The sequence below is a fragment of the Phascolarctos cinereus genome, unplaced genomic scaffold, assembly GCF_003287225.1.
Source record: "Phascolarctos cinereus isolate Bilbo 61053 unplaced genomic scaffold, phaCin_HiC Scaffold_5;HRSCAF=322, whole genome shotgun sequence".
Classification (NCBI taxonomy): domain Eukaryota; kingdom Metazoa; phylum Chordata; class Mammalia; order Diprotodontia; family Phascolarctidae; genus Phascolarctos; species Phascolarctos cinereus.
In genome coordinates this window covers 242,193,125-242,206,938 of record NW_027555958.1, presented here as the reverse complement: position 1 = coordinate 242,206,938, position 13,814 = coordinate 242,193,125, and the positions used below count along the sequence as shown (strand labels likewise).

Sequence of the window (13,814 nt, the reverse complement as noted above, 5' to 3'; positions counted from 1 at the left end):
GCATTTATTAGGCATCTTCTGTGTGCCAAGCACTGTATGCTACCTACTGGAGGGACAGAGACAGAAATGAAAATGTCATTCCCTCAAGGACCTTACATTCTATATACAAAGTGACTTTGGTATAGGGAGGACTTAGAGGAGCCCCCTCTAGGAGGTGGCACTGAAGCAGACCTTGAGATGGAGCAGTTCTGTAAGGCAGAGGTGAAGAGCCCCAGCCAATATGCTACTTTGTTTGGAATGAAGTGCGTGTTAAGGAGAGTAATGTGCAAAAGTTTGGAAGGATACATTGGAGACATCTTGTAAAGGTTCCAAGGGCCAAAAAGAGCTAGACTAATCTTCCTGGGGTACCACTTTCACCATAGAACTCCTTTCTTCAGAAACCTTCAGTAGCTCCCCATTGTCTACAGGATAAAACTTAAGAGTTGTCAACTTGCTTGCAGTCCCTTCCATATTCCTTAGTCTACCTTCCAGCCTTCTTGCCCACCTCCACTTCAGTCTCTTTCCTGTCTTTGGAATACACAGAGGAGAGGAGAGGGGAAGGAAAAAGAGAGGAGAGGAGAGGAGAGGGGAAAGAAAAGGAAAGGAGAAGGAAGAAAGAGAAGAGAGGAGAGAGAAGAAAAGAAGAAAGAGAAGAGGAGAGATTCCAGGAGATGACTAGTCTTGGAGTCAAGAAGCACAAGCTGAAACCCAGCTCTGCAGCTTGATAGCTACATGACCCAAAGCCAATCACTGACCTCTGTGCCCTGTTGTCTCATCTGTAAAATGGGGGTGACGATCCTTGCACTGCTTCCCAGGGCTGCTGTGAGGGAAGCAAGTCCTCAGTAATCCTTAGAACGCTGGAGAAGTAGAAATTACTTCCCCACCTAGGGGGCAGCTAGGTGGCCCAGTAGATAGAGCACCAGCCCTGAAGTCAGGAGGACCTGAGTTCAAGTCCGGCCTCGGACCAGATACTTGACACTTACTAACTGTGTGACCCTGGGCAAGTCACTTAACCCCAATTGCCTTAAAAAAAAGAAAGAAAGAAAGAAAGAAAATAACCCACCTAGCACTTTAATGTTTGCAGAGGACTTTCCATCATCTCATTGAAGCTTCAGGCCAGCCCTCTGAGGCAGGTCCCACAGCTTCGTTCCTCATTTTATAGAAAAGGGAACCAAGGCCTGGGAAAGTGACATGATTTGCCAGAAGTCCCAACTGCTTATTCAGCATCAAAGTTGCCATTTGAACAAAAGGATTTCCTGACTGCAAGTCCAGCATCATATCCCCATGTCATGCTTCCTCTTGGCCCCTGCTTGAAATGTCCTCATCCTTCTGCTCTGCCTACTTAGAGCTTACTTTAAGGCTTCTCCTTGACTCCTGTAGCTCCCAGGGCCCTCCTCTTCTGAACTCCTCTAGCACTTACTGTCACCAAGCTCATTTAGTCACTTGCCCTGTCCTGCCTTTTATTGCCTCTCAATAGCTGTATCATTTGTGCCATTTTTTAATTGATGCCCCTTTTTTTTTAGTTTACTGTAATTTCCAATAACCTCTCTCTACACAACAGAATATGTCAAAACAAATGTAGTCATTTCACATTGTATTGGAGGGGACCAGTTCTATTGGAAACATATTAATTTAGTAAGCAATTACTTAGAGGATTATTGACTGATATGGTTTATTCCCCCTTACCAGCCAAATATCCTGATTCGCACAAGAAGTCTGAGACCTACATACCTGTCTAAAGGACTTCTAGAGAAAATCAGAGTAGCTATCTGCAACTGCACATCTTTCACTAAGGAAATCAAATTAGATTATGTATCTACTAGGAAAGGAAAACAAATCAAAGCTTCGCTTGTAGGGGTAAATCTTGGCAATTTAATAACACACAACCTCAGGGACTCCAGAATAAGATGAGGGTGTTACAATTTACAGAGAACCAAACAATTGCAAAATTATTAGATTAGCTTTGTTTCTGTAATGTTCCTAGACTAGTCTAGCCAATTGGAACCTAGACGATTAATCTTGATTGTATAGCTGGTAGCTTGTTAGCTGGTAGCTTTTATATTCCATTTTGCTTATGACTTTGAGATTCAGTCTTTCCTTCCCACCCCCACCCAGGGTAACTAGCAGCATGCCAGGCATCCAGCAGACGCTCAGTGAATACTTGTGCAATGAATAAATGGCCTTGGTGGGGTGATAGCAATGACATCACTTCTGCAGTGAACCCCAAAATAAATAAACATAGCAACTAAAGTCTGCCCAAAGGTTAGGGAGCAGCCTGTGGCTAGGACGGGGGAAGAACATGCTGCTGCCTGAGGTTCCTGATTTCCTTTTGGAATCCCCTCTCTTCTCTGTGGCTCTTTAGTGGACAGAGGGACTAAGCACGTCTGTGAAAGTTCTATCCAGAGGAAAAGGGTTTGAGGGGCTGCTGTTATTAGAGTGAGATCCCCAAGGCAAAAGCAAAAAGACCCATCCCTAGTGGTCCGGGTTCCCCTAAATCAGCAAGAGGCGAGGACTTCAGGTGAAATTCATACTCAGATGTCACAGGTGACCAGTCCAGAAAGCCTAGAGCCTGTTAGCTCTTCTCCCAATAAAAGCCCTCCCTGAATCCTTGGGGGGGTTATGTGGGGAGGCCCTCGGGAAGAGGTTCTGGGTTTTCCAGACATTTCTCTCATCTGAGCACCGTTGCCAGGCCTAGATCTTCTAAGAGAACACAGTTCCAAACCATCAGTTTGCCTTCTGTTGCCAGAGAAGTAGTAAAGTGGAAAGAATGCTAGATTTGAAGTCAGAAGACCTGAGTTTGAATCCTGGCTTTCTCAGGACCCATTTGGCTCTGAATCTAAAATGCTATCTAAACAGTCCCTGAGGTTGTGTGTTATTAAATTGCCAAGATTTACCCCTACAAGCGAAGCTTTGATTTGTTTTCCTTTCCTAGTAGATACATAATCTAATTTGATTTCCTTAGTGAAAGATGTGCAGTTGCAGATAGCTACTCTGATTTTCTCTAGAAGTCCTTTAGACAGGTATGTAGGTCTCAGACTTCTTGTGTGAATCAGGATATTTGGCTGGTAAGGGGGAATAAACCATATATAATAAACCATGTAATAAATTCATGGAATCCTAGAGGGTCAAACTAGAAGGGGCCCAGAATTCACCCAGTCCATCCTCTTATTGTATAAAGGAAACTGAAGTCCAAAAGGAGAAGTAATGTGCCTTGTCCCAGTCAGCAAGTGAGCAGTGGGAGTTGGACTAAGGTTTGGACTCCCAGTACTTCACTATTTCCACTTTTCCATTGCTAGAGGAAAGAACATCTTTGTGTTGAGGGAGATGTGTGTGCCAGCGCACACACTCCTTGCCCCTTGCTGCTTCGTGACAATACATCTTGTTCCTTTATTCTTGATCTACTCCTTCGTGTCCTGTCTTGGAGCTGAGAAGACTGGGCTGAAGAAGGTTGTGAGGCTAATTGTAGTGAGGAGGGAAGAGATGGGACAGCTTCCCAGGCCAGTCCACTCAGGCCAGGGTATCGGGGAGGCCATTAGGCCCAAGCAGGATCAGCCTCATGAGCCCTTTGGAGCTTCCCTGCCCCAGCCCCAGGATGGCAGAGTCAGAGGTCTTTTCTCCCATCAGAGACAAGCAAACAGTTCCATCTCCCCATGTGGGATCCTCGTTTAAAGGCACAGGAACCCTTCTGCCGCTTTCTTGATCCGTCACGGCTCAGCCTACTTTCCCTCCCTAAGGGTGTGTGTCTGTGTGAGTAAATTAAGATCTCATGTCCTCAGGCCCCGTGACTGAGACAGAAGTGCCCTTTTAAACTTTGGCACCCATCCCGTCCCTGTTGAGGGTGCCAACGATACCGTGGAAAAGGGCAGGTGTGGTCTAGGAGGAGAGGTTCTGGTGAGGGGTAGACAAAGAAAGGTGGTGGTGAGGAGGGAAAACCCAATTCCCCTCTGCCCCAGGGGGAGGTCAGGGTTCCTGAGGAAAGGCAGCAGGCAACTCAGCCGGACTTGTCGCTTCCTTCTTGACAGAACATCATTGCAGAACATGAGATTCGGAACATCTCCTGCGCAGCCCAGGACCCCGAGGACCTCTGCACCTTTGCCTACATCACCAAGGACCTGCAGACTAGCCGCCACTACTGCCACGTGTTCAGCACTGTAGATGTGGTAAGTAGGGGGGGCGGAGGGGCCGGGGCTCCTTGGCCGGGGCGTCCGGTGGGGAGCTTGCCTTAGCATCATAGAATCTGAAAAGTTTAGAGCTAAGGGAGAACTTGGAGCTCATCTCTCTGGCCCCTTTGTTTCATGCACAGAAGAGCGCCATCATTTGTCTAGTCGTACAGCAAAGCAATGGTGCACAGCTGGAGAAGAACCAGGTCTCCAGGCCCTCTCTTCTTTACCCCCGGGTGCCTTTGGGGCACCATGTCCAGCTGGACGTGACCAAAGCTCAAGCCAGACCTTTGTCCTCAGCAGCAGATTCCCTGTTATCTACCAACAGATCCATTTCTGTGCTCCAGGATACTCTTCTGATCTCTGGTGCTCTCCTTGGTTCTAGTGACATTTAATTAGGAATGAAACGTAATGCCTTGCAAAATTGACCGTGCCCAGGGAAGGGAGAAAAATGGGGGGAATGAGTTAAACCAGGGAGAGCTGGACCACATGGCTTCCCCCAAGGTCCTGGTACCCAGTAGTAGGGGCCTGCTCATGCCAGGAACTCTGAAGAGCTGCCTCTGTCCTGAATCCTGAGCTCTTCGTTCTGTCTGTGCTGAGGGACTGTGGCTATTCCACCTTCTCAAAAGCCTTGTGACTCCTAGGAGACCCAGAGATTTCTGGAATTGGGAAGCCACTAAGGACATCCAGGTTTCCTAAACCTTCTCTGCCCTGATCCTTAGCATCTAGATGCTCCCTGCATGGAAAACTTTTCCATTCCAAAGCGTTCACGTGTTTGTTATGCTTGGTTGCCTCCCAGAACCTGACCTATGAGATCATCCTGACCCTGGGACAGGCCTTCGAGGTGGCCTATCAGCTGGCCCTGCAGGCTCAGAAAGCCAAGCCAGGTGGGGCATCAGCAGCTGAGATGATAGAAACAAAAGCTTCCAAACCGGTGCCTAAGCCTCGAGTTGGCATGAGGAAATCTGCAGTATGTATGGCCTGGTTCCTGGGTTCCCTAGCCCCTGTCTGACTCCGGAAGGGGGGTCCTTTCCGTGCACCACCCTGTTCACCTGGTCCTCAGTAGAAACTACCGTCTTAAGGGGACAGATGTCCTCGCCCCGAGAGGGCCAGCGTCCCCTTGTCCAGCAGTGGCTCGGGCAGTCTGTCAGCTGCAGTGTTGGGCAGGATCAGCAGAGAAACCTCTCCCCGCTCCCCCCCATCGTTAATGTTGCCTCCTGTCTGTATCTGCTTTGCCTCCACCTCCCCAGGGGCCGCTGCCACCTGATAACCGCTGTTGTTACTGTCACACCTGCACTACCCACCGTCCTTCTTACCTACCGCTGCCGGCCGTTAGTCCCGGAGTCAAGGTCTTTACATTTCTTGCCATCTTGTGTCTCTTTTCCCCTCCTCCTGGAGCCTGTTATCGCCTGTCTGTGGTGCAGCCTTTGTCGTTCGCTTTGCTAAGTGTTCACCGCTCCTTCGTTGCCACTGTTCTCAGGGAACGTCCCCCGGCTTCCAGGTCAGGCAGCTCCAGTCTAGATGGGTGGGGTGCACTTTTGGCTGAGGGTCCACGCCAGGTCCCCTGCTAGCAATGAGCTGTTCTAGCAGGGCTTTCTGCACTGCCTCCCCATCACGCCCCCAAAAGGAGGGAGAGTTTCCCTCTTGGATCTCCCTTCTGACTCTCAGGCCTTCCCCGATTCAGGTGATGAGGTCACCAGCATGGCCCAGGGGAGGTGATCTGAGGCTTATCCTGGACTCCCTTCAGCCCTGGCCTTGGCATGCAATTGCTCTGATGCTTTGCCTTTCCTCCTCTTGTTCTCCAGTTGGAATCGTCTGACATGGACCAAGATACCCAGTCTCATGGCAGCGTCTCCTGGGTAGTGGACCCAAAACCGGATTCCAAAAGGAGCCTCAGCACTAAGTATGAGACCACTATCTTCTAAAACCAACCCAGCCCCTGCCTCCACTAGTCTCACTGTGCCTTTACCATCTGATCTGTCTGCTGTTTTCAGCTCTCTCCTTCCAGCTGCTGATGGTGAGCCCCCCACCCTCCCAGGGGCCTGCTCTCCTCCCTGGCAGCAGCACTGAGACGCTGTACGCTAACAACTCTTGTACCTTATACCACCAAACACTGTGAATTCTCCTCTCTTTGGCCGGGGACGGTGCAGTGGAGGGGGGGAGGTGCCTTCGAGGTGGGCACCAAGAGGGCTGAAGGGGGCCTCTGAATGGATGGGCACTACAGATCCCTGGGGGATTGGCCTTAAAGCCAACTCAGTGATGGTAATGTCACCCTGGGCTCAGGCGCAGGACACGTGATCTGCTCTGGCCCATCCTTCCATCTGAGCCATGGCTGGGGACTATTGCCAAGAACTAACTAACTCACCTTTCTCAACACTAACCACTGTGACCACCCGGTGTGCCAGGAAACCTACTCCCCATTCTAAACTCAAGTCCTGCCTGCCAGCTCTACCCCATCACCTCTCTGATGTACGGTGCTGGACTCTTTGTCAGCTGACAGCCTACCCATGGCTTCCATGGTTCGGTATTGAGAGGACTGAGCCACTGCAGATGGCCAGAGGCAGGAGATGGAAAGGCATTAATACTGTTTGGTGGTTTGGACTGGTCAGAATTGCATTCTCTGTGTGTCCAGGCTGCATGCCAATTCTTCACATCTGTAGCTGACTCTCAGGAGGAGCTTTTGAAGGGTTGACCTCAGGGGTGACCGGAGTGTTAGGGATTTGATAGTTATCATTTAGAAGGTCTTGTGGCTTACTCCAGCAAACAGGTTCCTTGCCTCATATAGTTTATAACAAATAGAATGGAGGCTCTATCTGTGTGGTCCATCATCCCTGTCAGTCCCATATTTATTAGAGTCCCAGAAGGTTGGGCAGCACCAGCCTCGGGTTCCAAAGTCCAGGTCACTGAATGGAAGGCTCCCTTCTTGCAGGAGTGAGGAGTGAGGCCTGTCCTCTTCCCATATGGTGCATAGTCATACTGTCTGAGAAAGGGGCTGCCATAAGCTAGGGGCTGGTACCCGAGCTTTCTATGGTAACTGCTATCATTTCCCAAGGCATTCTGAAGTCTGCTTCCTTCTCCATAATGTGAGAATTCAAAGATTAAGCATCGGCCTGCTTTGACCTCCTTCTTCCAAGGCCTGTAGTGTGGTAGATGATAGAAGGCTGGACACTGTCATTTCCTATGAGTTCAAGAACCTTCAAAACCTTTAAGAACTGAGATGAGAAAGGAGATGGGGCTGTAGACAAGCAGAATCCACTCTGGTGTGGGGAAGTTAGCTTAGTTGACAGCATATGGGAAGGAAGCAATTTCATTAGGAAATGGTTCAAATGTAATACGGTCCAGTGGGATACAGCAGTTTTAGGGAGTTTTACTGTAAGTTAATATCACCAGGGTAGGCCTCCCTGCCTGCCTGGTTCTTGTGCCTTTTAAGAGCAGATTCCCTGTACCTGAGCTCTGCTGGGCTTTCCCTCTTATCAGGCAGCCCAGGGAGCCCTGGGGATTCTGTGAGGCACCTTCCCCTTCGACTTCAGTCCTCCTCTCTGTGCAATTTGCCTTTGGTTAACCCTTTCCCCTCCCCATTCTGTTTGCTTCTGCCAAGCTGAGCCACTGGGAAACCACACTGCTGCGGAAAAATAGTCCTGGGGGCACAGACTGCTGCCACCACTGCCTCACCTGCCATCCTGAAGATCCAGGCTCAGCCTCTGCTTTCGGGATCGCCTTCCTGCTGTTCAGCACAGGCTTTCCACAACCAGGCCTCGAAAATAGATCCTCCCCCCATCCCTCCCTGCCCCTGGCTGGAGAGCAGCAACTCGGGGTCTCTCTCTGGCAGATGAGATTGGGATTCCACGGGGCCAAGAAGTGACTCTGGGTTTTTTAGCTTGTCCAGAAACACTTTTTTTTTTAATAGAAAAAAATGACTGCCAATAGCTTGGGCCCATAGGGAAGATTGCCAGTCTTCATCCAGAAAGTCATGGGGATGAAGATCTTTGAGAAACTAGAACTGGCCAAAAGGACAATCAATCCATCTAGGCCTTCCTTCCTCAGAATGAGACCTTGGACTAGCATAGCAGGTTTGAAAGGAAAGCAGTTGCTTATGGGAGACAGGTGAGTATAAGAGAACAGAATCAACAGGCTGATCTGAAAATAGCTTGGATTCTGATGTTCAGACCCAGCTGAGTTCCTGTGTTTTGTTAAAGTGCACAAACTCCCCTTAGAACAAAACCATTTGAAGACAAACAAAAACAAAAACAAAAACAAAAAACCAACCCTGGAGACACCTGAAAAGCAGGAGCTCTGGAGCCATTGCTAGGATTTTAGATGTGAAGAGATGATGGTTGTTTCCATACGTTGCTGCCTCTGGTGGATTCCTAGAGCTTTGGTCCCCTCAGTGCCCCCCAACTCCACCTCGTTAGTGACCACGGGTTTTGGTCTTCTTGTTCCCACCAGCTCTCCCGTAGCTCCATATTTTCTAAGTTCCACAGGAAAAACAGAAAAAAAAAAGCTTCATTTGGGGCATGAAGTAACAGAGAGACCAACTGAGGCTGATGCCCAGTGACTGGAGGTCTGTCTAAACAGGTCTCTGCAGTTCGGTCTCATTGTTGACTCTGAGTTGTGACTATGCCTGTTTTGTTCCCTTGCTCACCCCTGGTCGCCGACTTGATTTTTATCATTCAGACAGTGCCCTTTATCCTGCACCAGGTTGGCTTACTAGAGCACTGCTGTTTCTTACAACTCCCTAGTTTGCTTCTCCCTTTAACTTCAGTTTTGTTTCTGGATTTAAAACAGGGACTTCTTCCATTTGAGATGGAAAGGCCGAGCCCTTGTGGGATAGGGAGCAAAGAGGACCATGCCTTCCCATGTGTGCTTTAGCAAACCTAGTATTCTTACGGTGCGGTTTATTCCTGTCCAAGTGCAAATATTCTAGGCTTTGGCAACACTGCTCTTTCCCAGTGAAAGGTGTCAGTTGGAATTACATATTTATATGTATGCAGGGAGGGTCCTTTTAGAAATGCACAAACTCTCTGGTTGGCCAGAAGTTGCAGGCAGTGGTTTCGTACCTTGGGCTGATTTGAGGCTTGGCTTTGTGGGCTTCCTCTCTGTTTATCCATCATAGACTACTGTGGTTCTTCACCCAACCCTGGGAGCAGTTAATCCTGGTCATTCTGGCCCCAGCAGAGCTACTCTGGGAAGAGGGGGTTAGCTCTAGCTTCTCTGTCCTAATAAGGACCATGATTCTCCTGGGCCTGCGAAGGACTCCTAGCCCTTGTGCAGTATTCAGCCTCTGTTTTCCAAAAAAGTTTCCCAAGAAAAATTAAGTTTTCTTCAGTAAAATTGTGCTGTTCCTGCCACGCTACTGGGTCTTTATGTGTGGGGCCCAGTAGCAGCATTTCTCCATCTTCCAGAGCTCCACTTTCTTCCTTTTTTTTCAAGGAAGGTTGTTTCCTTTCCAAGTAGGTATCTGTGGGTAAGATGGTAGGTCCAAAAAGAAAATTCTTTGTAGACACTAAGATGAATTTCTCAGATTTTTAAAAATCACACTTAGGTGTTTTTGTTTTTCTTAAAGCTGCTATGTCCTCTTTATTTATTCAGGGTGTTTTCAGATTGGGAAGTTGGCTGGTCAGCTCTGGTTCTCAGTTATGTTTTTAGATTGGTATATTTTTGGATATTGGAGAAAGGAAAGTGACTGGATTTTTTTTTAAATGGGGATCAGGTACTCTCCCTTCCCTAGAAAGGGATATTACAACTTTAAGAACAGGCTTTGAGTGGGAAAGCCACGGCTATCATACTGTTCTCAGTGCAGTCCATGTAGCATGGTTGAACACATCCACTGTGTTTTTTGAACTGTGAAGGAGCCCATTTAGGTGTGAAACTGCAGCTTTCTTGGAATGGGTTCAGTTACATTAAGCTGTCATCAGTTCCCAGCTCTCTGCTTGAATTTCCCCATGTGCTTGCTAACTGTTCTTAGGCAATAGGATTCTTCTTCCTAACAAGGCTCTACATTCGCAACTCTCCAGGCCCCTAGTGGGCCCTCTAGTACTAAAGATCAGGGGTAGTTTCTCAGAGACAGGTTGGAACAGTAAAGCAAGCACATCTGTGGTTTGTGAAAGTTAATCTGAGTTTAGTCGGGCTTGAAGGCTCATCTAATACTGCCCAGACTGGCAGAATGACTGTCAAATTCAGTTTGCAAAAGGGTGATTTTGCTAATTGTGGTGTGTGGCAATGGGACTGATTTGTAATAAAAATGTTATTTAATCTTTGTCTCTGTATTTTGATACTTGAATGGTTTCCCTTTTTATTTTCCTGTATATATAATTGTTAATCTGTCCAATTTTGTCAGAATTATAAACACCTTGTGGTACCAAACATAACCAATCTGTGCAACAAAATAGACTGACCTCACTACACAGAGAGATTGTAAATATTCCTGGGCTTCCAGCATTGGTTTTGTTATTTTCATAACTGTGCAACTTAGAACAGACTGAATAAATGAGAAGTGACTTAGAACCCTGACTCCAGCTTCATTTCTACATTGGTAAACTCTCTCAGGTCTTGAATTGAATTGGAAAAGGCTTGGTTGGACCTGGAATGGGGCCTTGTCATTTCTGAAAAGTCTGCTGTGTGTTTTGCTCAAACCAATGGCAATGTTTGAAAATTGTGCTGCCTGTATCTACCACACTTTAAGGCCAAAGTGCTATCTTGGTGCTTGTAAACAGATGTTCCTTGTAATAGAGACTGTGCCTTGTATATAGATGTTTGCACATTATTCCTTTATAATTTCCTATATTGAACACCTGTATTAAATCATCAGCCTAGGCGCTCTCATTTTTTTCCTTCTACCTCTTTTGCTTTATACCTAGATGTGTCAGTCAGCAGAGGAATACCTGAATGCCTACTCCATACAAGATGCTGCGCTAGGTATTGTAGGATATCAGATGGATCAAAAGGCACTCCAGGGGCAGCTAGGTGGTACAGTGGATAGAACACCAGCCCTGGAGTCAGGAGGACCTGAGTTCAAATCCGGCCCCAGACACATAATACTAACTGTGTGACCCTGGGCAAGTCGCTTAACTCTGATTGCCTTGCCCCCCCCCAAAAAAAAAAGGCAGTCCACATGTGAGATAAGACTTACATACATGAAAAAGGAACCACACAAGGCAGTACAGGGTAAGCAGCAAAAGAAAGACTGGAACAAATGCTAAGTGCTATTGGTATTAAAAAGAGGGAGGTTCTCTGTGGTCGCTTGCCATCTTTGATGGCTGACAAAGAAAAGGCAGGACCTGAAGTGGGCGATGAAGAATGGGGAGATGGGTCTGGGGCATGGGGGGAATTTTCTGCACTTGGAAGTATCTCCCAGCTGCTGGTGCTCAGTGAGGACAGAATTGTTGCTTTCAAATATTTGAAAGAAGGACTGTCATTTGAAAGAGATTTATTTTGGGTTCACACCAGAGGGAAGAATGCATAGCAATTATATGGAGACTGGATTCAGCTCAGTGTAAGACCTTTCTAATAATCAGAGCTGACCAGTGGTGGGATACGCTATTATTTGAAATAGCTGCCTGCCCTATCACTGAAGTGTTTAAGCAGTGTGAGGATGTAAAGGCAATTCCACCTTGAGGCAGAAGATTGGGCTAGCTAGCTTCCAAAGCCCCTTCTAATTTTCAGCCTCTAGAGCTCCAACCCCTAAGTCTGGAGTCTTACTGGACTTTAGTAATCTGGAAAGGGATCTTAGAAGCCTTAGACCAATGCCTTCATTTTACAGATGAGGAAATTGAGGTCCAGTGTGGTTAAGTGACTCACCTAGGAACACACACATAATAAACCATAGTGGGACTGGGATTCACCTAGTACAACCTCCTAGCCCAGAAAAGAGACACAAGTAGGATGAGTAAGGAGGAGAAAAGAGTTTTTAGGGGTAGGGGAAGTTGAGACAGGAGGACAGCTCCTAATTTCCCTCACGTGGGTCAGTGACCCAGAACAATGGCCTCACTCATCTTAATTCTAGTTATTCCGCTGTGGCTTAGGCCAGGGTTTTTCAAACTTTCCACTCGAGACCCCTTCTCGAGTTTCGGTGGCATTTCATGGCTGCATGGGTGCACGGCACGCACAGTACACACATCTTGTGTTTGGAACCAAGGCTGCAGTGAAGTTGTACGATGCACCACAGGGGAAGCCCTGCCAAAGCCACCTCAATTCATTACGCATTTGATTTTTAGTCGATTTTTGATTGTGCATCAGAACCCTGTTACTGTTATACAGATTTTCCCCCATGTGGTGTCACGACCTACAGTTTAAAAAATGCTGGACTCTAGGCCACTACTTTTTCCTTTTTTCCAGTCAACATGGCTCAGAAGGCAGTTTGGTGGAGCAGTGGCTAGAACTGAGCCTGAGCTCAAAGACTCGAGTTCAGATTTGACTTCAGACACTAGTTGTGTGACGCTGGGCAAGTCACTTAATCCTGTCTGCCTCAGTTTCCTCATCTGGAAAATGAGCTGGAGATAGAAGTGGCAAACCACTCCAGTATCTTTGTCAAAAAAGCAAAAAAAAAAAACAACCACCCCAAAACAAAAAACCCAGATGGGGTCACAGAGTCAGACATGACTGAAAAATGACTAAACAACAACAATGTGATAAGTAAAACCTCTTATACCAGCTCCTTTTTCTTCTGGATTACGGTGCCTGGACTCTGAAAGAACACATGCTTGGGGTTTGTGGGAAAGGCATCTAGATGATCCCCTCTCTTGGCTTCCTTAGCTTATATTTAGGACCTTCCTCTCCAGTCTCTTCTCCCGTCTACTCCTTTCAGTCTTCTCCATGCTGCTTCTCACCCCCACCTCCCCAGTAACTTTCCATTCGTTCGTTGTGTACAATTTAAGACGGAAACTCCTTGTGCATTCATCTACGATTTATGGGGAGAGCTGAAGGGCAGGAGTGCCTCGGAGCCCCAACATAATTCTGCAGATCACCCCCTGCTGATAACAGGGGATCAAAGACAGGGCTGGAATGATACTTCCTTGTCAGAGGTGACGAGGATGAGCCTCTGCTGAGGTCTAGAAGAAAAGATCTTAAGAAGTAAAAAGACTGAAACAGGGAACTCACACATTAGCTTCTACCCACCTACTCTCCTGAGGTATAGTCTGAAGGGGCCTCAAAAGAGTGATCAGGAGATTCATAAAGTTAGAAACCTCTAAAGCACCATAAAATGCTGAGGCTCCCCATCTGCATGAAATGGAGTCTTAAAAGATGGAGAGCAAGCCTTTTCTCTCCATTAGCTTAATAAATGTGAATTCAGTAATCCCTGCAGTTGTAGGGGGTGGCTAGGTTCATTTTGTGATTAACAAAGGGAGACCTTTCTGAAAGTTTTGTGTATAGAGGTTCAGAATTTAACCCGACAGCCCTGGCTAACAGGTTTATTTGCACTATACTGAAGTTCTATAAGTTCTATAGTGAGGTATGTTAAAGCAGAGGTGTCAAACTCGGATTACAACTTCGCCAGGAATGTTTTAACCAAATAATGAATAAACATACAATTCAACAGATAACTTTAATTTGTGGTTTTCTAGATCAATGGCCTGCAGTATCCAGTTCCATTTTACTGTTAGAGTCCTGGATTAGGAGTCAAGCCACCTCCCGGCACTGGTACCAGTCCAGGATTTGCCATAATTATATGACCTCAGT

General features: G+C 47.2%; 1 protein-coding gene across 1 annotated transcript in view; it reads left to right on the top strand.

Moving 5' to 3' along the window:
* The window catches only part of ANKS1A (ankyrin repeat and sterile alpha motif domain containing 1A), a 244,726-nt gene extending 234,083 nt beyond the window's left edge, over positions 1–10,643 (top strand). The window contains 3 exon segments of the mRNA XM_078155409.1: positions 4,002–4,139; positions 4,939–5,109; positions 5,945–10,643. Coding sequence (XP_078011535.1) covers positions 4,002–4,139; positions 4,939–5,109; positions 5,945–6,064 — 429 coding nt within the window. The 3' untranslated portion in view covers positions 6,065–10,643.
* The last annotated feature ends 3,171 nt before the right edge of the window (positions 10,644–13,814 follow it).